The sequence below is a fragment of the Centroberyx affinis genome, unplaced genomic scaffold (assembly GCF_046629955.1).
Source record: "Centroberyx affinis isolate AG114_WGS23_722 - 3 ecotype Tasmania unplaced genomic scaffold, CSIRO-AGI_Caff_v1 ptg000779l_1, whole genome shotgun sequence".
Lineage (NCBI taxonomy): Eukaryota > Metazoa > Chordata > Actinopteri > Beryciformes > Berycidae > Centroberyx > Centroberyx affinis.
In genome coordinates this window covers 289,048-315,401 of record NW_027279387.1, presented here as the reverse complement: position 1 = coordinate 315,401, position 26,354 = coordinate 289,048, and the positions used below count along the sequence as shown (strand labels likewise).

The following is a 26,354-nucleotide window of genomic DNA, read 5'->3' as shown; positions in this document are numbered from 1 at the left end:
GTTACTTAATTAATGAGTAATCTTACAAGGGTAATGGAATGTTTTTTTGTTTTTCTTGCTGTTTCAGAGAGTTGGCTATCCATTTTTCTCATTTATGATACAGTATGACACAACATGTATTGTTCTGAAGGAAATTCCATTTTCCAGGAAATTCAGACTAGCATAGAAAATATACACTTATCAGTTTGGTCAGCGCATGAAAATGCCTGCACAGAATATGTTTGAGAAATGGTTTGAAACAATTTCCGCCGTGATGAGTACATCTTGTTTGAAGAACTGTAAACCTCTGTCGCTGCAGGACTATGGCAGACAGGTTTAAAAAGCCGACCACAGGAAATCCTTGGCACAGAGCTGAAAAGCTGAACTGAAGATTTTGGTAGAGGTAAACTTCTCACTTGAAACAGGATTTTTAAACAGTTTTTTTTCTCTCATTGAGAAGCCAGTGCGCCCAGTATGCAGTGGGAAGCAGATTTAAATATTTACAGCTTACTGAGACCCTTCGTACCGAGACACTAGCAGAGGATGAGAGGAATAGATGAGACACACAATAAGATCTTGGCCAGACTCAATCTAAAGCCAGCTCCTGCATATTATAACCATCTCTATTTCCAGGGTGATTCACTGCCAGGTTTCAAAACCTTAACTCATTCTTACATACTGTTATAGTGGGTTGAGGAAGAAAGCTTTTGTTCACATGCCATCTTTACCCAACCTGGATCTGCAAAAATCTGGTGATGGGGTAAGTTTCACCTGAAATAACTGTGAACCATTCACTGGTAAATAAAGTAAATATCCCGCTAGACTTCTAAACTTGTCTAATGCTCCTCTGCCTGCTGCTCTGCTCTGTCTGACCGTAGTGTGAGTTGATGGAGCCATCGGGTCAGTCCCCCAGCGCCGAAGATGAAATGCGATCCGCAGCCTGTGGCCTGGTGTGTGAGTGGGCCCAGAAGGTCCTGAGTCGTCAGTTTGACAACGTGGAGGACCTGGCCCGCTTCCTGCTCAATAGCCATTACATCGGTACCAAGTCTATGGCTGCCCTCACCGTTATGACCGGGACACCCACAGGTGAAGATGCCCTCTGGTCTGCTGGGGTGGCAGCTTTACTGTTGCATAGATTTGCTCCAAAGATTTTTTATTTATTTAATATGTTTTATTCCTTCCATGGATGCAGTAGAGGGTAAAGCCACCTAAACTCAGTCTAACCCTAACCCTATCCTCTAATTTTCCCATTTTTATTTACAAAATAGTTAACTCACCTTTTTATGCTGATGTAAAGTATACATCATAGTCAGCAGTATCAGACTATTTTATTTAAAGATGGGGAATTTAAAGTTAAAAAATTATAAATTATGCTTTTCTAAAATTATAATGGATTTTTGTTTCTGTTGGTGTTTGTTTGCCTTATGATGATTATTGATTATAGGCACTAATGTTGCACTGTTTTAGAAAAAGTGTCCTTATGGCAGTGTTTGATTAGTTAAAAAATATGTCTACATTATACTGATTACCTCTGTCTGTCTTTGAGGTGGGGCTTGCCTACCAAGACAAAGCATCTGTTTTTCCTGTTGGTAGATGAATTTTTAAGTATAATTCTTTTAACTTTTCTTCTTCTCTTGCCAGGAATGAAGACACCTACTCCAGCTTCTGCGTTTGTGCCCACGGCTGAGGCGAACTCTTTCCAGCCCCAGGTGAAGACCCTGCCCTCTCCCTCTGTTGATGCAAAGCAGCAACTGCAGCGAAAGATCCAGAAGAAGCAGCAGGAGCAGAAGCTCCACTCACCGCTGCCCAACGAGAGCCAGGTCAAGAGAACTGAAGCCAGTACCCCTGGTCCCACCATCCCCTGCGGCAGCCCTGCTTTACTCTCCCCCCAGCCCACCATAGGCATTGTAGTAGCAGCTGTCCCCAGCCCAATCACGGTATGGGGCTTTGGAAGAAAATATATACCAGTCTTATTGTTTTTTTCCAATCTTCGTAGTATTCAGGTATGTTATTGATAAATGTGCCTAATGTATAAAATTATGTTCTCACTGTTCGTTTCCCAGGTACAGAGAAGCAGGCAGCTGATGACCTCGCCCAGCCCTGTAGGCACAGCAGAGGGGAAAGTGCTGCCTGTGAACTTCCAAGTGGTTACTCAGTCTCTGAAACAGTCCCCCAAAACCCCCCAGAACATCTCCGCTAGTCCCGTGGGTGACCGCCTGGCACGGCACCGCTACGCTCAAATCCTGCCCAAGCCCTCTGCCACCAGTGCCATCACGCTGCGCTCACCCCCCACCCTGCTCATCACCAACAGCCCCATCAAGACTGTGATGCCCACTCCCCACGTCAGCTCGGTCAACGTGGTGAAAATGACGGCCATATCTCTGGCTCCCAGCAGCAGTAGTAACAGCACCACCGTCCTGCGGCCCGCCTCGACGGGTGTGACCACCACTGCTGCTCTAGATGACTCCCAGCACTCCCACATTGGGACCTTAGCCACCCCCCAATCTCCTGCAATCAGACCCAGCATCACAGCCTCCACCCTCACCCTCCACGCTGACCCCAAAATGGTGTCTGAGGCTGGAAGTGACAATAACCCTACCGCTGGCACAGAGAAACAGAGCGCTATCCAGGGCTCTGCTGTTGGGGCCAAAGATGAGAGAGTGACTAAGTTCAGGGCGGCCAGCGAACCTAGCTTTCTTGTCAAGTGTTCTCCAGGACCTGACAAAGTGGCCAGGATCAAAAATGACCCCACGTCCCCTCCCACCTCAGTAGCTGTAGCTGGGACCCAGGACAGCAATAACAGTAACTGTCACGACAGTACTTTGTACCTGACTGTTGATAATCAGAACTCCAATTGCAGTATGTCATCCAATGGCTCCTCAGCTGTTACCCCGTTGTCTAAGGATTCCCTCTCGGACTCCAAGAGCCCCAGGAAGCGCACAGGCCCAGGTGTGGAGTCCCATGTGATTCCTGTGAAGAGGGTGTTTATCTCCCAGCAGCCACTGGCTGTAGTTGACAATCCCAAACCTGGAGTCAGTGCTGCAGTGAAGAGGATCCCCAGACCGGGAACCCCTGCCAGACCAGAGAGTGCCCCCTGCAAAGTGACTGTGAAACACACCTCCATAGGGCCCACGCAGATCCTTGCACTCTCCGACTCACCCATCACACACACCGAGGGCTCCCAGACTGTTGTGAAACCCCAGGCCTTGCTGGTGAAACACAAGGACCCTTCTCTCAGCACTGACACCAGCACTGCAGCAGCTGGAAACAGCACCTCTGATCAGACGTTGCTACAACAGATCACCGGAAACCCTCGTGCCATACCAGCCAACTCAGGAGCACATGAAGCCTCTGTGATGAGTGACTTAAAGAGCACAATATGGGAGGAGGGACAGCTTGATGAGCTTCAGAAACAGGCATTTGCTCAACAGATACCAGCAGAACACAAACAAGCCCCTACAGACCAACTTGCCATTATAACCCAGACCCCCGAGGCCTCAGGCCAGCTCACCCTTACACAGGAGATGGTTGACTTTGCGGGCTCCCAGCCCAACATGGACTACTTCCCATTCAATGATGACGACATGACCCAGGACAGCATTGTGGAGGAGCTAGTCCAAATGGAGGAGCAGATGAAGTTGAAGGGCCTGCAGCCTCTGTTCAGTAGTTGTGTTGACATGTCTCTACCGGGCCAGTCAGCCAGCAATCAAGGCTCCATCCTCAATGCTCACCAGGCTGGCACTACCTTCTACCACTCTGCCCATAGCAGTACTACTCCCGTCCAGACTCCCACTCCGACCCCCACACCAACCCCAACACCCACCCCCACCTCTGAAATGACACTTGGGCACAGCCTAACAAGAGAGAGCCCCTGCTCCCGCATGGCTCCCATCACCCCTGTGGATGGAACCATGGGTCGCCACACGCCCATCAGTACTCCACTGTCCAACTGCAGCAGCAGCGTCCCCCCCAGCCCAGTGGAGTGCAGGAACCCTTTTGCTTTCACTCCCATTAACTCCAGCATGACAGGTTATCACGACGCCAGTATTGTCTCAAGCAGCCCTGTCAAGCCCATGCAAAGGCCCATGGCAACACACCCGGACAAGGCCAAACTGGAGTGGATCAACAACCGCTATAACAGTAACAGTGGAGGTCCTCTGCCCAACCATGGCATTGGCATTCTGCCCAGCTACCAAGACCTGGTGGATGACCAGTTCCGAAAGCCACATGCTTTTGCAATTCCCGGCCAGTCATTTCAGGCCCAGTCGAGACCGGATGCTCATTTTGGCCGTTTAACTCCGATCTCCCCAGTGCAGCAGCAGCAGCAACAACAGCAGCAGCAGCAGGTAACTGGTGTATCTACCCCCACTAAACAGGAGAGTTTCGCTGTGCCTGCCCCGCTAGACAACAAGGCCTCAACCTCGTCCGGGTCCAGTACTTTCCGTTGCCGCAGTGTCAGCCCTGCAGTGCGCCAGAGGAACTTCAGCGGTAACACCGGCCCTCCAACCGCCACCACTACCACCACCACCACCCGAGCTGTCGTCTCACCTTTCAACTCTCCTATCACCTCTGAGGTCCTCAGCATCCTGTCCAACAGCCAGACAGTCGGCTCCGTCCACAGCATGGTGCAGCGTAGCCAGTCTGTGCCTCTCAACATCATGATGCAGAGTGAGATGCTGCCTGTGCAGGGCCAGAGCAACGCCACCAAGATCACCAATGTTCTTCTGAGCAAGATGGATTCAGATGGGGACGACTCGGTCCGCGGCCTGGGCATAAACAACCTCCCCTCTAACTACACGGCCCGCATGAACCTCACCCAGATCCTGGAGACTACACCCGGCTTCGCTGGAGGAACTGCCCACCAGACTCAGCTGCCTGTCAGCTCCAGCCCTGCTGCCTTCGAGCTCCAGCAGCACGGCTACCTCACCAGCGGCAGTGGAGAGCAGGTGAGCTTCTCCACTGGGGACAGCCAAGCACAAGCGGGCCCTGGTGAGCCAGACCAGCAGCAGCAGCTCCAGGAAAACGCTGTGCAGACACAACCCCAGCTCCTCCTCCAGAGCACACAGCAGCAGGAGGCGGAGGAGGAGCAACAACAGCTGGATTTCAACAACACTGTCAAGGACTTGTTGGGGGATGACGGCCTGAACCCCAGCTCCCAGCTGGTGGGTCAGGTAGCCTCGGAGCTCAACGCCGTGGCGTCCGACTTCTCAAATGACATCAGACTGACCTCAGATCTGTCCAGTAGCATCACTGACCTTAACACGTTGGACACCAATCTGCTGTTTGACCCCAATCAGCAGCAGGAACAATATGAAGACTCAACACTGGAAGAACTGAAGAATGACCCGCTTTTTCAGCAGATATGCAGTGATACTGTGAACTCTGGTTTTGACTGGCTGGAAAGCAAAGACCAGCCTACTACAGTAGAGATGTTGGGCTAACGTTATCTTGTATTCTTTATAATTTCTGTTCCTTGTTGTTTGTTTGGTGTGTATGTAGTATATCTGTTTTTATACTATAGTTTGTTGGGATTTGTCTGGACTTTGCCATTTGTCCTGTTAAAAGTGCCAGGCTTACCAGAAAATCTCTCCCACTGATGTTTTAGTTTCTCTCCTTTATCATTTAACACCCTGAATTGCAGTACTTAACCACTTTTCTCCCTCGTCTGAAATCAGAAGTGTATGCATTTCAAGTAAAAGTGTGAGTACTTGGTGGCAGCATGCAGTTGCAAAGAGCAGATTTCTAAGATATGAACATAAAAAGAAACGTAATCTTCCATATTATAGCCAATCAATAATGCAATATTTGTATTCAACAAACACTTAATGAAAGTGAGATAAGTAGGAAATTTGGCACAAAAGACTTCACCAAAAATGTATGCTGTTGTATACTGTTTTCAAAGTGTGCAGTTCAACTTCAACCAAATGGAGAGACAATATTGGGATTGTAGTATATGCACATAATAGTCGTAGTACATTTGCCTGCCATATCTGAATATTAAAAAGGGTAGCAGCTCATGCTACCAGGTGCTGAATTTATGACATAATCTTTATACTTTATCATGTACCAAATCAGTGAAATACTGATTCACATCTGAGCATTGTCCAAGAGTGAAATTTTCTTAAAGCCTATACTACTTGTACTGTTTAATATCTTATAAAGGGAGTAGATGAATCAGTAGGGAGAAGATGGGAATCCAGGCCACTTTGTGGACTATATACATTGAGAGGAATCAACAACTGGCTGCCTTATTCCCAAAGTCCAAGGCCTTATGCCATCTTTAGAGAGACTGTATATAGTATAATCTTCAGATATCTTCAGAACCATCCAGAGCTTCATCATATCAAGGCAGCTGTTACTCTGATATTTTCAGTACTATTTCTTATTCTTTTTTTATTTTGCAGTGTTATAGATGCATATTGTATAGGCTAAAGACTACACTGTGTGTGCCCTTATCAGTAATGGATTTAGAGGAATTTGATATGCTGTCATTTCATAAAAATCATGGCAGGCACACTTTCAGTCATAAGATTTTTTGGCATGCTGTACTCCCAGGTTGGATGAGAATATCAATGGTATGGAGATGGCTTAGTTACACAGAAGGCTAGAGGCTGAAATGTACGACTTCCCTGATTTTGATGTCATCTTGAGATCAAGAGGAATTGTAATTATTATGTTTCTGGAGATCCAGCCTTATTTCCATACCAAAGATGATCTGTTTGAATAACATAAGAGATTATTACACATACAGACACTCCTAGTAACCATTAACAACGACGGGAAACGGGCAGCCTCGGAGATATTACTTAAAGAGTTTTATTGCATTTGAGGAAGAAGATTATGTTGCAAAAATCTATGTACAGTATGTAAATTTGTGAAATGGTCACTGTCCTATGTTTTATAGGTAACTATGGACCTGAAAGCATGTTGAAACCATCACTGCTAGCCAGGTAGGCTATGTGATATAGTAGGATGCTTGCTTGAGTTTTTGGCTATTGTCAATGTTGTATAAGTCATGTTAAAGCTCCATCTGTAAATAGGATAGATACATAGAAATTTGATGTATCAAGACACTATATTATGGCCATTATTCTAGCTAAGTCTATGTGCCATTTAAAAAAAAAAAAGCTTAACAGAAATATAGTCGGCAAGATACTGTATGTTGTGTGTTACATTTCTGGCTCGATGTGTCGTAAAAGTAATGCTGTCTGTTTGGTCTCTCGCTTGCTGATGTATTTTTTTTTTTCTTTTCAAAGATAATAGGTCTCTGCAGTTGCAGAAGTGATGTGTGCTTTGAGCAAGATCAATAGCATGGTATATTGAGAAAAAAGTTGTGATACTATTAGCTGGTTGCAAACATTTCTGTGACAGACATTGTGCTCAAAGCCTTTCAGCAGACACTGGAAAAATCGACTCATGTTTCAACAAACTTTGGAGGTTCACATTATTGCACTAAATTTTTATGACACATGGCTTTGCCACATCTTTATGGACAAATGTAATGATGGATGCCCGCAAAAAAAAGAAAAAAATATTTTTTATGACAAGATGAGTAAGGAAATTAACTGAATTGTCAGAAAATGACTAATTGTCTTGTAGCAAAATGTGCATTAATCTCAGTGAGATACACATTCTTACTCATTCTCATACATGAGAATATAAAGCATTGAGGGAAAAAAGTTAAAATAACCTTTTAAAACCTACATGCTCATTATGTTGATAAATGATTGTACGCACGCATGTGTGATGACTTCTATTGTACTTTGTATTCTTGGTAACCACTGTCTTCTGTGATTTGGGCAGGTTCTGTTAACCAGACTGGCAGTGCTAGTTTCATAAGTTACTTTCATTGTGTGCTGTTTACTAAGTTAATGTTGTTCTGTATGTTATGTTGATGACTGTTTTCTGTCGATTTTACATATTCTTATTTTGCAAAATGCATTTGTGAAAAAAATTTAACATTTTCTCTTAATTTTTGTAAACATTAATAAGGCACTGATATTTGAATTTGAATGAAGGAAAATGCACCTCTTAAGATGTACAGGAGCTCCATCAAGCAGTGACTCTGATTCTGTACCTTTGACTGACCCAGAACCAACTCTGTTTGACTATCTTGTCCATTTCTACCAGTAGAAGAACCTTCCTCTGTGGTGTTGTCTGGTGTACTGCTTAATGTACAGTAGCTTGTTAATATTGCAAACGCGTTGTTTCTTTTTTCAATGGAAAGTACTCACTGGTGAGATTTTTAAAGTGGTTTTAAAAGCCAATAAACCTTTTTTAAAGAATGTTCTTTTCTTGTGTGGTTCATTACTAATGATTTAGTATTTTAGTACATTAGATTCAAATTTTACTAAAATGCATTATTTCTTAGATTAGATGAGCGAACTCTTGACAAAGTAAACCAGCAGGACTTGGTTGTCATTGTAGTAGATGAATTGTCTATTAATTAACTTTACCTACCATTTTTATATTAGATACTGTTAAAATGTCACAGGGTAATGGTCAAGTCTTTTTAGGTAAGAATATGTAAAATTTGTATGAATGGATGTTATGAATGGATGTGTTTCAGCCAAGATAAAAACAACACGGATGTTTTGATTGGCCTGTCCCCAGCATATGACGTAATGATATTGATTCTTCTAAGCATTATGCTAAAACTGCTGTTTATCTGCTATTGGTCCATCTCCATATACTTTAATATTTTGGCAGTCAAGTTTATGCAAAGGCAAAACCTTTCCATCATCCTCTTGGCAGGAGGTCAGAGGTCACAGCAGCTCTTCAGATGACCTTAAAGGTCACTGGGGAGTGGCTTTGCCCAGATACAACTGCTGACCAATCAGAGCCCAGTCCGTTGGTCCGCTGCTCTGCTTTCCCAGGGCCTCATGATATTCATAACATGGTAATGACCTTTACCCTATTGATCATGGCCTCCCAGCCTAACCTTTAGCCATGTGGAGCCCTGTGGTACCCCCAACCTCCACAACACAACATTTGGCTACATGAGTCGACAGATTTCACAAGCAATACAGGATCAAGTTACCTATTTGTATACGACATATCAGTGGTCAAATAATTTGTCTGTTAAACCTATAGATGAACTGACATAGAGAGCAACACAGACACTTCATCCAGAGTTCATTTTAGGCTATGCTGAAATAAAGATATAGCCAGGCTGCCATTCTTTTTCACTCTTTTACGCTTTTATGAGAGTGACAGTGAAACCAGAGTTCTCCGAAGAAATAAAAAGTCTGTACATCACTTGTATTTGTAACACTGAAGCAAGAAAACATTGAGTTTTGTGTTATGCAGTGACAGATGTAACGCACTTTCAACTCACAAGTCATATGCTTCAAGAATTGATGCATGTAATGAATATGTTCATGACTGTTGTTTGAACTGAAATACCCTTCATGTCAAACAAACCATCTAAAAGTTAGTTATTGCAACATGGATAAAGGCTGATTAACATAGGTATTGTCCAATGAGGAAAAGGTAGATAACATTTCAAATACTAAAAAGATGTATGCATTTTTCCTGAATTTGAAATAATGAATACCTATATTAATAAAATGTTTATAAAATGACCTTAAAATCTAAATGATTAAGTAAGCAGATTACTGGGCGCTATTAACCTTACCATTGGTTTTGAGCCTTGAATTATAACTGTAAGGCCTTAGATGATTAAATCAATAGTTAGCTCTAATCAATATATAATTACACTGCACACTCCTCATTTGATTGGATATCGAAGGGTGGAGGTGCACGTTTCTGGCAGTAATCCCTTACAATCTCTACACAACCATTCATAGATATTGTTGAGGATAAGAAATATTATATAGGCTATTTTTTTTTTTTGATTGGGTAAAGTATATGAAGCCAACCCATTTTCCAGTTTGAATGTGATGACGATTTACCTGTGCCAAGTGGTGGGGGTTTTGCTGATACAGCATGGCTGATTTCACAGCTGGAGCCCATTGTAATACTATTGAATGAGGGCTGGGGGACGGGAGGGTCATTGTCAAAAGGCACGGTCATTGGATCAATATCTGAATTCATTAAGCAGCTGACTTGCAGCCATCAATATCTCTTCATAATTACCAAGTTCTGTGGTAAGAGCAGCTGTCGTTCAGTGTGACCTTATCACCACTTTATTCACTGGCCCTTGGTAACTGATATTAGTCACTATCATCTTATTTTGTTGCCTAAAATATCTGATTGACTCAAAGTTCTGTCTCAGTACATTGCTACATGGGAAATCAGTAGGCTGTTTCTGGATCAGTTTGTGGCTTAAAAATTCTCTATGTGGTCATTTAATTTGGGGACCTGATCTGAGCTTGAATTGCTTAAAATGTCAGCTTTCTATGTTAGTTCTGACTAGAAAAATTGCACCTTACAACTTCAGTTGTAAAACTACAGCATAAAAAGAGAGCTGGTCAGTTGTCACAGTAAGGTTGGAGGCCTGCCTCTGTCCTAGCCTGGTTGTTCCCAACGTTTTACATGTCAAGGACCCCCAAATAGACACATACTACCTCCATTTGGTAAATGTTTTGTACCTGTGACCCCCATCTGAGAAGAGTTTTGTTGCCTGTTTCAGCTGTAGTTGAGGAGATAACATTGGAAAGAGAGAAAAATCTGATCGTTGTCTCATCCTGCTAACTTTTAATGAATGAAAAAATGGTGAAACTGATCAGATCCTAATTTTTCTGGGGACCCCGGACCTCACTTTGAGAACCACTGCTCTGGCCTGGCCTGTCTGCGCGTGCGTCGGAGGGCGGGGTGGGGGCCCCTGGTACCCCTGTGGAGCCGTTGGACCACTGAAGGCAGTAGTGATTTGGGGGAGCTGCGGGCAGCACGCACGAGAGCGGCGGTTCGTGGTGAAAATGACACAACAATCCGGATAAATGGCGAAGTTTAAAATGAAGGTCAACCAGCATTGGCTGTTTTTTGTTTTATTTCTACCTCTATCAAGTAAGTGTCTTCTTGTTATTGTTGATGTTATGTTGCTGTTGTTATTAACTAAGCTGACCTGATTTGTGGTCCGCGAAGGGACCGTTGATTGCATAGTCTAACGTTAGCGTTCATCTTAGTGATACTTAAGCTAGTATACGGTTGAAAGTCAAGTGTTTTTTGTTTTATTCAGATTATATATATATATATCATCATGGGCAGCTTGACTTTCTGAGGTAAATACTTTTAAATAGGCAACATGAAGTCACATCAGTCACATCGCTGTGTAGGGTTTCCCTTTCATTATATGAGTCGGTAACCTCAGATAGTTTTGTCAGTTTATTATGCTCCTTAATGTCTGATAGTTTTGACATTTTATTGAACGTTACAGCAAATATTAAGAACATAGTTTAATGGCTGATCGGTCGCCAATAGCCCACCCTCATTGTAAATGACTCTTGTATCATTACAACACATTACATATGAATGTATGGTTACCCAAACTAAACTATTACTGTAATATTGCTATAAGGACATATAGTGGGTCTGTGGTACTTAGTAATGAGTTTGCAGTGACCCTATTGTACTCTAGGGTCTTTCTTAATCTCCTGTAGTATCACTATAGTATTCCTATAATATTCCTACAGGATATTATATCTGTATGGTTGTGCAGTGATGTTTGCATAGTGTCATTCTACAATGTAGTATAGGAGTACTATAGTTCTTTTGTGACAGTAAACTTAAACTTAAATGGTTTATATTTAATATGCACAGAAAGTCAGATTATGTGCACTCTGTCCTTCCCCAGTAACACAACCTTCCCTTTACTAATGCTCCCACTCTCTTTCTCCAGGTGTTTTTTGTTTCAGTGAGTTGTCCTTCATCACAGAGCCCAGTGATGTTACTCTAATACCAAAGGATCCTGCTGTCTTGGACTGTCAGGCTCATGGGCAGCCTCCAGTCACCATCAAGTGGTTAAAGAATGGAGTTCGGTTGGCAGAGAGTGAGCACATACAATTTCTGTCCAATGGCTCCTTGTACATACCAAAGGTAAAGCATAGCAAGGAGGATTCGGATGAAGGATTCTACCAGTGCCTCTCGCAGAACAAATATGGAGCTATCCTAAGCCAAAGATCACGTCTGACTATCGCAAGTAAGTATTGGAGCCCAGGGTAAAACGGTTTCTCTGGGACCTGTATGGAATTTATGCCATTTTGTTCTCCATTGGGATAACCAAGATGAGGATGGTTTTGAACTTGTTGGTGATGTCCACTTTGTGGTGTCCACATTCAAGCATCAGAATGGCAGGTTCATGGGTTATTAACCTGGAGATGGGAAGCAGATGTAGCTACCCCACCCCTCTTCTTTCTCTTTATTGAGGAAAAACCTCTAAAGTCAGGGTTTCCATGTCATTGGAAGTTGTTCAGAGTGGGCCATGCTTGAGTTAAAAGCTGTCAGTGCAGTTACAGGCTAATTTTAGGAGACAGTTAAGGATAGATGGTGAGTCTATCTAAAAGCTAATAAATACTCCTGTTAATAGGAAGCCCTAAGTTTACTATCTGTTCCTATTTTGAGGAAAAGTATCACATGCACACTTATGAAAATGCTCAGTAAACACTGATAAAAAAGTTTGAAATTCACCCTCTATCTTTCCATGTTAGTGGGCTTGCATTGTCAGTGCAGACTGTGGCTCTGTGTAATTGTTCAATGGTCTGCTACACAGAGGAATCTCTGAAAGGCCATTTGCCTTTTAGCCTTTGTTTGGAGTGCCCCTGACTGCCCCTGACTGCCCCAGAAGAAAAGACTGGTTTTTCAGGGCATTTGTTTGTCCACATATCAGTGGACAGGACAGCTGTGTCTATTCAATAGGCCTGGTCTACCAGAAACACTTTTCACTTTAAGTTCTTAGCGGTTATATGCCATGGATAGTGTCATGGAGACTATGGTGGCAATCTGAAGTATACTAATTTGAGAGGAGAAAATAGTTTTTCACAGAATTTAGGGCGATGTTTCCCAATACTCAATAGTACAAACCTATGATGAACCAGATACCACTATCACATAGGAACAGAATGAAAAGTACAGAAAATTGAACATAGAAACAAACTTTAGAGGCACAACGCATCAACTCTGCTTGGATGATTCTGTTATGGTTGTTGTCCATCTATTAAAGTGCAACTAAAAATTTCGATTCCAGTTTTCCATAAGAAGGCCACATACAAGCCACAAAGAGTCAAGTTGGTGGAGGCGTCTGGCCTTTGGCAGTGAAAAGGTTAAAGGTTTTGGTCAGCTGTAGGCTGAGGGTGGAGGATGGGCCTCCACTGGGCTCCCCTTCTGTCCAGAGGCCCTGGGGGTCAGAGGTCAGCTGGGAAAGGCTTTGTGATGTCACTGGCCTGCTCTGGCTGGGCCGTCCTGCTGTCCTTTCTCCCAGCCCGGGGTCCCTTTCACTGGCTCTGTCCCTCTGTAGCCTTGTCAAGCAGAGCTTTTGTTGAACATAGAAGCCCAATTTGTCATGTGAATGAGCAGGCCTTATATTCCACAGTAAAATAGTGGTGTTCCTCTCAAAACATCCAGGAAGTATTTTACAAGTATCCTTAATAGACTGTGGGTTACAACACCAGTTTCAACACCTCTTGACTTGACTTGAGTGTGCAGTATGCGTTTTGTCTTTCTGGCATTATTGGCAAAAATAAATAGCCTATGTAGTTTGCATTAATGGTTTATTACACACCATTTGATATAGGATATGAAGAAACATCAGAAACATAAAAATCACAAGGCCCTCTTTTGTAGACAAATGGTAAACTGACTTCGATCTGGTACCCAGTTTGGGCTGAAATTGAATGGACAGAGGGCTGAGGTGAACTATGACCTCTTTAGGGGAATCTTTGTGCTGTTTGACCTGGCCATTGATTTGTTCTTTACAACAGAGGTGACCATATTAGCAGATCAGTCTGCGCTGGCCACACCCACCATCTACATCACTGATCCCAGTGAGAGTGAAGATGGTCTCTGTTATCTCTGGGTGGAGAGTCAACATCACAGTGTTTTTTTTAACTTCCTGCTCGTTGTTTAGGGCTTTTCCTGTTGTTTACCAGTCAGCTGTGTTTTCTGTAGATGGAAATCGTGGCTAAATCCTGTACTATTCATGATAATGCTAATTTTTGGGAAATGTATTTTAGCATGGAATTAGCTTATGTTTTGCCAGTTATTATCTTCGTAATTTGGGCCATGATCAGTTTATGAAAAAAATATCTTGAGACCTAGTTAGAGTGATTTTTGTCTCACTTTTTAATCATAACTCAGTACTGCCAAGTTGGAGCAATAATTCAAAAACAGACCATAAAGGAGCTTAATATCTGGGCCTGGTTTAGGCTTAACCCCCAAAGCACTTCACATGAGAAGGGTTACCAGTTTATTTGTGTAATATTGATGCAATTAGGCCTTAAATGAAAGGATTGCTCTTTAATTTAAATCTCCCAAGGCACACGATTTAAATGTTGAGTTTCAGTGGGAGAACTAGCCATTGATTTTCTTTAACATGGTATTGACTTCCTTCCTGTGAGTAAGGGGGATGGGAGAGTTATCACCTTAATGAATGAAGGTCACTGGTCATCTTATAGAGTGTCTTCTGGAGATAAATGCAGATCATGGTGACTTGTTTGTGGTACTTATTGAAAGATCTTTTGAATGCACATAACAGAATGTGACTCAGCACAATGTGTGTTTAGTCATTTAAAGCAAGCGTACTTAGGCTCAAGTCAGTCTCTACATGGCAGGGTCTACACAGCACATTGTGTGATATATGTGATATGGAATAGGTAAAATAGGCAAAATAGTATGTATAGTGTGTCATCCATGTCTTCTGCAGAAGAGACCATACCCTTTTCTATATTCCACCATTGTTTCAGATATTTTTCTAGTCTTAGTGGTTGTTGGTAATCCTCCTTGTGCAGAGCGACTGAATTGATTAGTGTTTAGATGACAATGCATCATTCAGTGTCATTCTCCAATTGATCCATTGATTGGGCCAGCTGGTCAGTATGGGACTCGATAGCTCAGCTGTGCAAAGGCAAGATCATGGTGCCTTAAAAAGATCAATTCCCTTCATAGAATCAGTTAACATCCATCAAAGTCAGAGCTTTGCATGCATAATGCATAATGTTTTACCTAAATTAAAAGAAAATCCTTTATTGACAAAGTGTACAAATAACTGCTAAATTAATCCATGAAAATCATACAGTTGAACATATGATCCATTAGGCCACTATTGAAATAAATGCCATGCAATTTCATAATCAGGATATGGATTTTTTTTCTTCTTCTACTTCTGATACTTAAGGCCTTGATTAAAAACATAATTTCATGTTTTGTCTAATATATCTGACAATAACATAATTTCATGTTTTGTCTAAGGTATCTCACAATTTGTGGTGCATCCTGTGCCTATGGTGGTGACTGAGGGCTCGGTGGCCCGATTCTCCTGTGCGGTCACCTCCAGCCCTCCTGCCACCATCACCTGGGAGCTCAACCAAAGCACATTACCGCTGGAGACAGACAGGTACCTGCTGTGGCACTTCGGTCATCTTAGACACCACATCATCAGCTTGTATTTTGTCATAAACTTTGTCATAAATTTGTAGCCTATGGACTGTTTTATGCTGTCAAATTTTGCAGTTACTTTAATATTCTGTCTAATATTACCCTAATATTACCTCTGTGTGTTCCTAGAATTACGGTTTTGCCCAATGGAGTTCTTCAAATCCACAACGTGCAATTAGAAGATGCTGGACAATACCGATGTGTGGCGACTAACATTGGCAGTCGTATGAAGAGTAGAGAGGCAACGCTGACAGTCAACCTAGGTATATCGGTTGCATTGATTGCAATTTCAGAATTAATATTAAACATCATACTGTTCACTGTATAGAACTTTGTATTTATTTTTCAACGTTTTCCTTTTCTTCTGAAGGTGCTGGCCCTAAACCTCGTCAGAGGCCCAGAATCATTGCCGGACCTCAGAATATCACAGCTTCTCTGCACCAAACGGTGGTGCTGGAGTGTGTGGCCACAGGCAACCCTCGGCCCATCATCTCCTGGAGCCGTGCTGACAGCAAGCCCATCGACGTTTACAACGCCAGAGTGCTGGGCAATGGGAACCTGGTTATCACTGATGTCAACTCCCAGCACAGTGGAGTCTACCTCTGCAGGGCCACCACCCCTGGAACCCGCAACTACACTATTGCTGCTGCCAACCTCACAGTTCTGGGTAAACTCTTCAGTAGTTAGTAGTTCAGGAGAATTCTTGAGGAGCATCCATGTAATCCATGTAATACACGTGGATCCCCTAATTCTCATGGTGTTTTACAGGCGTAATACAGTCTTTGAGCTGTCTTAGGGGTACCAATAATATCCAATCATAAAGTCTGATTTATTGTTATTGTAAGAAAATCTGCATAACCTTGTAGTGTGATATAGTATACAGGCTTCTAGAGGCTTCTAGCATTATGATGGAAAGACATAAGATGTAGAGAAAGACTAGTTAAGTGCAAGATGCTACACAATTGTTTTTGTGTTTTTACAGGTTTCTAATAAATGTTAGGCATCAGAGTATGTTTTAATCATCTCTCTCTCGTTTCAGTGCCACCGTCCATTGTGGAGAGGCCTGAGAGCCAGACCCGTCCAAGAGCAGGCACTGCCCGTTTCATGTGCCAGGCAGAGGGGGTGCCTCTACCCCGCATCAGCTGGCTGAAGAATGGAGAAGAAGTTCACTTAAACGGCAGGATCAAGATGTACAACAGGTATTAGTCGCTAAGTTCCTAGTATCAAATGAGTTGAGATGGCAATTAAACATAACAAAATAACATGAATGAAACTTGCTTAAGTCAAATAACAATGATGCAATGTGATCAGGGAACTTTTCTAGGGTTTGTGCTTATTTTTGTAATTTTTTGTTTTGTTTCACAGTAAATTGGTGATCACCCAGATCATCCCTGAAGATGATGCCATCTATCAGTGCGTGGCAGAGAGTGAGCAGGGTTCTGTGCTGTCCTTGGCACGACTTATTGTTGTCATGTCAGAGGACAGACCCAGTGCACCAAGAAATGTCCATGCAGAGACTATTTCAAGCTCTGCCATCTTACTGGCCTGGGAGAGGCCACTCTACAATGCAGACAAAGTCATTGCCTACTCCATCCATTATATGAAGGCTGAAGGTGAGACAAAGAGAGAGACACGGCTAATGTTTCATGCTTTTCTTATCAGTTGAAATATGTTGAAAAACTTAGTCCCAATGTAGGAGGGCTGAAGGTATGAAGAGATGGCAAGATGACAATCCGCACCACAACAAGCTATCTAACTCTTTCACATCTGATCATCTTTCCTTGGTGAAGGCCATCTGTTGTTGCTGTGCAGATCAGAGGTCAAGGAGGGCTTAGAATGGCAACTTCACTGAAATAACAACAGGCTTAGCCGCCCATTGTCCACTCCCCAACTCATTTTGCTGCCTGTTAAAGGGACAGGGTAGCTTTTTAAAAACCCTACAAGCTTACAAACTAGTAATGTAAGGAGATATTTAACTACTACCATTAAACTGACAGTTCAGTAACTCAATAAAGTAAAGCTTGTCTTAGTGGTAAACACATTTCTCGATGTTTAATTGGGTTTGCTTTGAGAGGTCTGCAAGCAGTAATGTGGCTCTGCTTTACATTACACACGTTTACAAAAAAGATGAGGGACATTCAGAAAGCATCAAGCCACTCAAGACAGTGACTGTTTACATGGAACATGCTTGACAACCTTTCATCTATGTTTCATCTTGTTTGGGGAATCTTAACTTAATCTACTTTTCCTCATCCATTGCATGTCAGGTCTAAACAACGAGGAATACCAAGCTGTTATTGGCAACGACACAACCAGTTACATTATCGACGACCTTGAGCCAGCACGAAACTACAGCTTTTACATCGTGGCTTACATGCCAATGGGAGCCAGTCGTATGTCAGACCAAGTCAGTCAACATACCCTGGAGGATGGTAAGCACAGAGCACTGAGACTCCCAGCATTCCTTGCAGTAAATCACTCTAGTAGTTAAGCTAACGTACATGTGAGTGATGTGTGTACAGAGGGCATTCTTGGTAGGGATAAAGGGAGGGGGGGGCTGCTGTTTTTTAAACACACTCTCCTCACTAACTATAGATTTGTGGGAAGAATGAATGGGAATATGACAGTTTAAGCTGCTCACCAGCACTTTTTTGAATCTGAAGAAATCTTTCACTGTGTTAAGTATATCTGTGATATGTGTTTTGCTGCAGTGCCCCTGCGTACCCCAGAGCTAAGCCTGACCAGCCAAAGCCCTACAGACATCCAGGTGAGCTGGCAGCCTCTGCCAGCCAAGCTGAGCCGCGGTCGGGTCTCTGCATACAGGCTCTCCTATCGCACAGCTGCAGACAACACAGTCACCTCTGTGGAGCTAGCTCAGAACAGCACTGAATATCTCCTGGAGGGCCTGCAGCCTGACACCATCTACCTGCTCCGCATGGCTGCAGCCACACGTGTGGGCTGGTGTGAGTCCACAGCATGGACCTCCCACCGCACACCTAAGACCTCCAGCAGCAAAGGTAAAGCTTCAGGTGACAGAATAGAAAATGGTGTGGAAATGGATATGAAGTCATCTGTTATTCTTTGCTCCACAGTCACATCTGCATGTGGTTGCATAGAGCAGTTTTGCTTGCTTTGTTTTGACAAAGCATTGTTTGTCATGGTTTGCAAATATGATCAAATCAGTTCTTTGAGGTGAAAGAAGACGTCTTCATTAGGATCATAAGAAAACAACAGATACATGCTGATGAACTATAGAATCACGCGATGGCAAACTTGTAACTGCCTGCGCTTCTGCTTTTGTCAGATGGGTGTTTTGCTGCCCTTAGAATGTCCTGTGGATCTCTATAGTCCCATGCAGAGTGGCCAACTCATGACTAGAGTTTGCTCTGGTAGCATTGTCCCACAGTCTTTGTGTTGGTTACCCAGGGACCTTTGCCCTTCGCTGTCAGTGGTGTTAGAGTGGCCTCAGTCACGGGTCATAAAGAGAGGGCCTCAGGCGTCTATGTGGGGGGAAGAATAGCTTCTTTTCATGGCCTGGTGTGCAGGGGGAGGCTGTTTGTCCACCTAGACTAGAGTTCTGGTTTTCAAAAGCTAGTTAAACTACATATTTAGGTGATGTAGAGCATATGTAGTAGCAGCAACAGACAGAATAGCATATTCTTGATTTGACAGTAGGGTATTGAACCTGACTGCTGGTCAATGGACAGTCTTCTGAAGCTGTGTGTTTGTGGGTGATGGTTATTATGACGCCAGCTGTTTCTACTGAAGCCATTTTTTTCAACGTGTAACTTGAATGGCAACTCAGTCACACCAAAATGCTCTGCGAATGCTCTGCAAATTCCATATGGATTGGCATTTTCAAATTAAACCAATTCTGAGATTTGTTAACCATTGTCTTAATAAGATCACTATGCACTGCCACACTATGCAATCACTATTTTGGTATTTGATCAGAGTAACAACAAAAACAATACAGCACAAAACAATATAATCCAGAGACAGAAAACTTTTTTTATAACATATTTAATGATTAGACAAGAAAACAAAAAACATATTAATGTAATATTGTTTTGGTAAAACATTTGCATTTTAACATGTTTCATCTGATATGTTGAGTTCATGCACAATCAATCTCAGCTCAACATTAGCTTAAAGTATGACTTTTTGGCAGTGATCAGTGACATCATTATGGATACCCAGGCCAGCCAACATTTGTTGTTGATTGTTCATGAACTGGAGATATGTATAGTAACAGTACATTTGTTTTTTGTTTTTTTTGTAAATGAGTGCACATTGACTCCTGTGTGACACTGTACTTCATTTTATTACCTTTCTGTGACTTAAACATTCAGGAAGCCTCACTGAAATCAGATCAAGAAAACAGTGATAGTCTAAATGTGTGTGTGCTCTCTGTGTCCCCTCAGTGCCTTCAGCCCCTCTTCTTCAGCTGGAGCCTCTCAACTGCACCTCCATCATGGCACGCTGGCAGATCTCACCAGGATCTGTGGTTGTCCAGGGCTACCGCTTGTGTTACCATGAGGAGGGCCAACCAGAGCAGCCTGTCATCCAGCTCCAGGCTCAGACCTCAGACTACACCATCAGTGGCCTCGGTGAGTGATGCACTCCTCTTCTCAGAATGGGTGGGCTGGATGAAAAACTTCAAATAATATATATTTTTGACTATACAGTATTTTAGTGTGTGTTCTTACCATCTACACTTGCGAACGGCTGTAGAGACAACAGAGAGTGACCCATTGGTCCTTAATCAAAGAGAGGTCTATTTTGCATTGCCCAATTTATTTCAGTGGGCAGTGACATATAGCATTTGCATTTTCGCCCTCTGTCACCGATCAATACGGGCTGACCCTTCTTTCCTAAACAGCAGCAGCCCTCTCCAGCCTGGCTGCAGTATTGTGTGAGTGCAGACTCCCAGGGTTAGAGGTCAGGGTCCAGATGTCCCTCCCACCACCATTTCCCATCCCCTGGCTTGCATAATTACCCCTGGCCATTGTGTTGTGTCCAGGGCCAGAGCCGCCCTGTGAGAACCTGGCCACTACCCCCCTTTAGCTGGACACTGGAGCACACAAACAAAGAGCCCTGGGATTGGCCAGAGCTGGACAGAGCCAGTGACCTCTAGCCGTGAGACAGCAGTCCTGGATTAGGACCCTGCCCCCACTGTTCGTCTGGGCCGTCCATGTAAATAACCCACAATGATCGAGACACAAGAACCCATATAGACCAGAGCCATACTGAACAAGACTTTTAACATATAGGTCTATCATATTGTCTGATCTGAGTCTTCAAGCGCAGTTGTTTGGTTCCTACCCATTTTCATACTCAGCAGACAGAAATAACGAGTAGATTGGTAGAAACTGTTTCTAACATAAATGGATTTCTAGTTGTAGCCTACTAGAAATGTAGAAGGCTCCATTTTGGCTCTATGTTGATAATCACACAATCCACTGTAACTGACCCAAGATTCAAGATTCAGTAATTTATTGCCTTGTCAACAAAGTTGATAGGAATTTGCCTCAGTGCAACTCTTAAGATGACACACAAAATACATAAAATACATAGAATACATAAAGTACATAAAAAAAACAATGAAGATAGCTGGATAGGTAGATAGATAACTGACTCAATATTCTATAATATCACTGATCTCAATATTATTTCTGTTTTGGGGCACTGTTTTCTCTGTGTGCCTCCAAGTTGAAGGCTATAACACAGGGGCAAGTAGGAAGAACGTGAGAGGGGAAACAAAAGGGGCCCAGCTCCTATCCCACAGTCCTGAGCCCAGATTCCTTCTGTTCTATCTTGGCCTGACCCATTGACCCCAGTCAAACCCCCCGGTCCCATGGGCCTAGGATCCCAGCAGCTGAATACTGCCCCTGGCCCCATCCCCCACAACAGGCCTGGACACACCGCCCTCACTGGTCAATACCCATAGGCTAACCTTTCACACTGGAGGCATAAAACAAATCTTAACACTCCCTAAAAACGTCCGGATTTAGGAGGTGTGGCAATGGTGGCTTTTAAGTTAAAAGACAAAATGTGATTACATATTTTCCAGTGGAAAGTTACTGCCACCAGGCTTCATTTTTCTTCCTCATTTCTTTGAGCCAGTAGTTGATACCGCCTATGTGCTAAGATTAGTTCTTTAAGTGTACAGTACAAATAAGACCTCATTTCACCTCCACCTCAGTTGGTCCCTTCATAGTTGCTGGTGCTCTGTTCGCATTGTATTGTACAGCACAACCTAGTGGTAAAATGGTTTTATCTTTATTTTCTAGTTTCTATATGGGGAAAGACAGTATTATTTTGTGATGATCTTGATTTTCATGGGGCTCATTGATCATGTTGCCCTAGTTACTGGGCCTTCGGGCTGGCCGCTCTTTCTCAGGCTCCTTACCCAGTGACAACACATGATAAATGAGAGGATGGGGTGACTCTGGAGACCATGCATTGTCCGTGCATGGGGGATGGCCAGTTATGACCTACAAAGTTGCCCTGCAGCACTTCACTGTGAATGTGTGTCTCTTTGCTTTGAAATAGATGATTATATTTGTTAACTGTGGGTTTAATCATTTTAATGATACATTTGTAAGCTTTAACATTTCTAACCAAATATTTGGGGGTTTATTTGAGCATGCAAGTGAAGAAGTGCTGCAGTGTGCAATTATTGTAATGTTGGTTTAATCAAACCTCCTGTTTTGGTGTTGGCAACATGGGAAAAAAAATGTCTGAAACTATATTATTTGCATTCCAGATCCAAGGAGGAAGTATCATGTCAAGCTGCTGGCTTTCAGTCAAGCGGGAGATGGCTATCAATCAGACCAAACAATTAGTACTCCTGGATGTGTGTGTAAGTAGATTATTCTAGTGGTCATTTCCAAAGTCATACAGCTTAAATTTGAATACAGCCCATTTGTTCCAAAATGTATAAATGTGACTAAAATGTGCATTTTTGATTGTGTGTCATTCAGCGGCAAGAGACCACCTGGCAGCAGCCCCTCCAGCTCCTGATCATGTGACTGCCTTGGCCAACAGTTCATCTGCAGTGTCCCTGCGTTGGAGCCGTCCTGCCTTCACCTCTGGGAAGGCAGTTAGCTTCACAGTCCGCTGTACCCCTGTGGGCACACACAACGCCTCCGCTATACGCTACCTGCAAACGTAAGCTGGGAACAATGTAGTTGTCAGTAGAAACATGGAATACATGCACACAACAAAGATGTGACCTAGAACTTCACCTCTGGCAGGAGAAAAAAAATCTCCACTGGGGAAAAATCTCTTTGCTTGGCTTGCTTAGATCAGCACTTCTGTTATGTTACTTGCTTGTTAATGATGCGTGGATATGGCTCTTGCACTCCTTATCATTGGTTGTTTGTAATGTTGGTGCTATAGGAATTTAAGTTCATTCCACAGTTGCACTTATTGCGAGTTGCTCTGGATAGGTGTCTGCTAAAAGCCTAAAATGTAAATGCAGATGATATTCATAATTTAATGCACTGGTTCTTGTTTGTCCACAGTACCAAACAGAGTGTGATGGTGCAGAATCTGGATCCAAACACCCGCTATGAGTTTGTGGTCCGTCTCCATCTGGACCAGATGTCGAGTCCCTGGAGTTCTGTTGTTTACCACAGGACACTTCCAGCAGGTAATACACTGGACATTATTAAAGTGTATTATTATTGTAGCTTCATTTTATTATGGCTATGTTGTTTTCTCTGCTTTCCAATGTTGTCTCCACTATGCAGCCTCAAATTAGATAATTGCCTCTTTCACAATAAATGAGTCCCCGAAGTGTTGTTGTTTATTGTGAATGTGAATGTGATTGCTCTGTGTGCAGCACCCAGGCAGCCACCTGAGGGGGTGAGGGTAACTCTGATCGAGGATGACACAGCGCTGGTGTCCTGGAGGGAGCCTGTAGAGCCTAACCTGGTAGTTACACACTACACCATCCTGTACGCCTCCCAGAAAGCCTGGCTGGCCGGACGCTGGCAAATAATGCAGAGGGAAGGTGAGTAGTTCGCTCTGTCAAGTTATCGCTAAAGGCACAAGGCAATTTTTTGGGCAACTCTGATGGGCAACAGTGCCCAACAAATCGCCCCAGCATCACCCCTTACAAAGAACTATAGTAATCCTGTAATAAAATTTAGAACGATATACAAATATCACAGCAGAACTATACATTATCTATAATATTGTAGTGATACCATAGGATATTAAAAATGTCATTAAGCCATCACTATAAACTCACTATTGAGTACCACTGACACACTTTGTCCCTCTCGGAATATTAGAGTGATTTGTTTTTGTTAGGGATTTCTTAACAAGAAATTATCTAAATACGACTATAATTTATGCAACGTAAGTGCATCAGGATCTGTTTGCTGCATTTCTGATTGTGCTGTCATTGACAGGGAGCAACACCATGGCCCTGCTGGAGAAGCTGGAGCCGGGGAACGTCTACCTGGTAAAGATCTCTGCCTCCAACCAGGTGGGGGACGGACCTTTCTCCAGCACTGTGGAGCTGGTGCTGCAGCGCGGAAACTCCCACCGCAGCAAGAACCCCAGGCATTCTGACAGCTTCCCAGACACAACAGGTCAGCATCAGACAGTGGAGCAAACGTGATGGGGACAGTTTATTTGATAACCATTGATGAATAAACAAAAGGACGGTTCAGTTAGAAGACATCTTAAAACACAAATATAAAAATGATCACAGATGACATGGTAAAGCTCAAAGTTTATTTCTGTTCCATTCCATTCCAATAGAGTAAAAAAGTATATTTAGAGTATTTACTTCTGCCTTCCTTCTGTGTTATCTCTCCTCTGTACCTTACCTGTTTCTAAATAGTTGTAGCTGATGTGTAATCTGAAAGACTATGTTGTTTGTCTTCCAGTGTACTCCGATGGTCTCTATCACATAGACCAGAGGTCCATGACGGGGATCATTGTGGGTGTGTGCATCGCCTTAGCCTGTATTGTCATGTGTGCCTTGATCCTCATCAGCAAGAGCAGATCCAGGTACTGTATATAAACATTCAGACTTATGACCAACAATATCCAGTTACTTAAAAAAACAACAACATGAAGGATGTGATTCTCTGACCCTGATTTGCATTATTATCTTTGTCTGTATAACTAATAGGAAATCCTCTGGTGCCAAAGTCATCGGTGTGGGGAATGGTGAAGGTCCACATGCTGGTTTGTCCCTTCCCAATGAACACCATGCAGAGAATGCCGAGGCCCTTATGCCTATGATCAGTCATCACTTCCTAGATACCAAGGTGAGACCCAAATAAACAGTGACCACTAACATGCATCTGCAAGGAATGCATTGTATAGGAAATGAGCCTCTGATGACAGTTGATGTCAGAAAGAGAATTAGAAAGTAAAATAAATGTACAGGAATTTGGGTTTCACTGTGATGCGGCTTGTGTTCAGATAGCTATAATTAGATACTGTGCTGTTGGAAATGTCTACATTTCTCATATATCTTCTCATTTGTTCTAGGGTGGAACTAATATGGTCATAAGTAGTGCAGGTCCAGTCAACAGCAGCAATCAAAGCACGAGGTGGCTCTTCTTCCAGAGAGAGATACAGAATCCAAGCGAAAGTGATGTAAGTGGTGTGACGTTGATCAATTCAGTCGGCTTTAATCTTTGTCCAGTCAACCAGACTTATTTTCTTTTCTTTTATCCGTAGCTTGAGAACAGAGCTTGCTTCTATGAGGCTGGCAAGACGGTCCTGAGGTATGAGGAGAGGTTGGGCGCCGCGCCCCTGCAGCCGTCGTCCCGGGAGATCATCTACGGGCCGCTTCACTCGGAGAGCTCCCACACTAGCGAGGGCAGCCAAGAGACGGCGGACTCCGGACATTACTCCAACGAAGAGAGCAACGAGGAGATGAGCAACCCTTCGACCGGCCAGAGCTCCAGACCTCAGTCTTTCGGGCCGGACGACGGCGTTGCGGGGCTGAAGGTGTCTTTTAAAGCGGAAGATGAGGAGACGCCGGGCCGTCCCCTCCGTCGCTCGGCCCCCGACGCCGCCCAGGCCTGCTGCGTCCCGGCGGCGGAGGCCTCTCATCCTGCCCAGTACTCGTCCCATCCAGCAGGCTCCTGACACCGCCTGGCCCGGACCCGCTCTCCAGCTGCCAAAGCTACGCCACTTCTACCTCCTTTTGCTTCCTGATCTGGGCTCCCAGGTCGTTTTCTGAGGCACAAGGGATTAGGAAGCTAACTATATTATGACGGAGGAAACGGGCATTTGCTTCTGGTCTACCTCAGGATTTTGTATGAATGTTATAGTATTTTATTTCCCTTATTGTGTTTTTTTTTTTTAAACTGTCTACCTTTTTGGCCGTGTGTTTGGCATTGTCTGTCCTAAACCAAAGCTCACCCATGATGAATGTTTAAAAGAATGTCAGAAATGTATTGTGATACATTTTCATTATATTTAATTTCTTTCCACTGGAGCAAAGGGCGTATTTGACCCCTTTTTGCTGCTTGTCTACCTCAGTGTTCTGTTCTTGTATATACATTACTACCTCCTTTTTACCATATATTGTGCAGTATTCTCTCAGACTCAGGGGACAAGGTGAAAACATTTGATTGCCATGTCTTGTTATCCTGTGTTGGCGCATTATTACGTATAGTTTTTCTTTTGAAAAAATTATCTTAAATGTTATTTTCAAGGTTGAAAGAGCTTTTGTTTCACATTATTTGTCTTAGAATGTTGTATGTTGTGAAAACAAGTGCATTAGATATTGTCAATATATTTGAGTAATATCATACCAATATCAATTGACATTTTCAGTGCACTGA

The 26,354-nt window shown here is 43.3% G+C and overlaps 2 protein-coding genes across 2 annotated transcripts; both read left to right on the top strand.

The window, feature by feature from the left end:
* The first annotated feature begins 660 nt into the window (after window positions 1-660).
* On the top strand, window positions 661-8,238 carry LOC139644725 (DNA-binding protein RFX7). Its single transcript, XM_071520186.1, has 4 exons — window positions 661-739; window positions 858-1,065; window positions 1,621-1,916; window positions 2,043-8,238. The coding sequence occupies exons 1-4, from the start codon at window positions 695-697 to the stop codon at window positions 5,418-5,420; spliced, it is 3,927 nt and encodes a 1,308-aa protein (XP_071376287.1). The 5' UTR covers window positions 661-694; the 3' UTR covers window positions 5,421-8,238.
* Window positions 8,239-10,880: 2,642 nt separating this feature from the next.
* prtgb (protogenin homolog b (Gallus gallus)) lies at window positions 10,881-25,653 on the top strand. The gene is made up of 19 exons (XM_071520204.1): window positions 10,881-10,947; window positions 11,780-12,079; window positions 15,343-15,487; window positions 15,658-15,791; window positions 15,899-16,195; window positions 16,568-16,727; window positions 16,894-17,141; window positions 17,796-17,960; window positions 18,240-18,545; window positions 19,953-20,138; window positions 22,298-22,393; window positions 22,515-22,701; window positions 23,058-23,185; window positions 23,378-23,548; window positions 23,952-24,134; window positions 24,435-24,558; window positions 24,683-24,821; window positions 25,048-25,155; window positions 25,240-25,653. Exons 1-19 carry the CDS (start codon window positions 10,881-10,883, stop codon window positions 25,651-25,653), a joined length of 3,558 nt encoding a protein of 1,185 aa, XP_071376305.1.
* Window positions 25,654-26,354: the final 701 nt, after the last annotated feature.

Excerpts from the sequence above, each read along its gene's own strand:
- prtgb (XM_071520204.1), top strand. The coding sequence starts at position 10,881 with ATGGCGAAGTTTAAAATGAAGGTCAACCAGCATTGGCTGTTTTTTGTT. Across the intron at positions 10,948-11,779 it reads TTTATTTCTACCTCTATCAA|GTGTTTTTTGTTTCAGTGAG; the intron begins GTAAGTGTCTTC and ends CTCTTTCTCCAG. Across the intron at positions 16,196-16,567 it reads TGCCAACCTCACAGTTCTGG|TGCCACCGTCCATTGTGGAG; the intron begins GTAAACTCTTCA and ends CTCTCGTTTCAG.
- LOC139644725 (XM_071520186.1), top strand. The coding sequence starts at position 695 with ATGCCATCTTTACCCAACCTGGATCTGCAAAAATCTGGTGATGGG. Across the intron at positions 740-857 it reads TGCAAAAATCTGGTGATGGG|TGTGAGTTGATGGAGCCATC; the intron begins GTAAGTTTCACC and ends GTCTGACCGTAG. Across the intron at positions 1,917-2,042 it reads CTGTCCCCAGCCCAATCACG|GTACAGAGAAGCAGGCAGCT; the intron begins GTATGGGGCTTT and ends TTCGTTTCCCAG.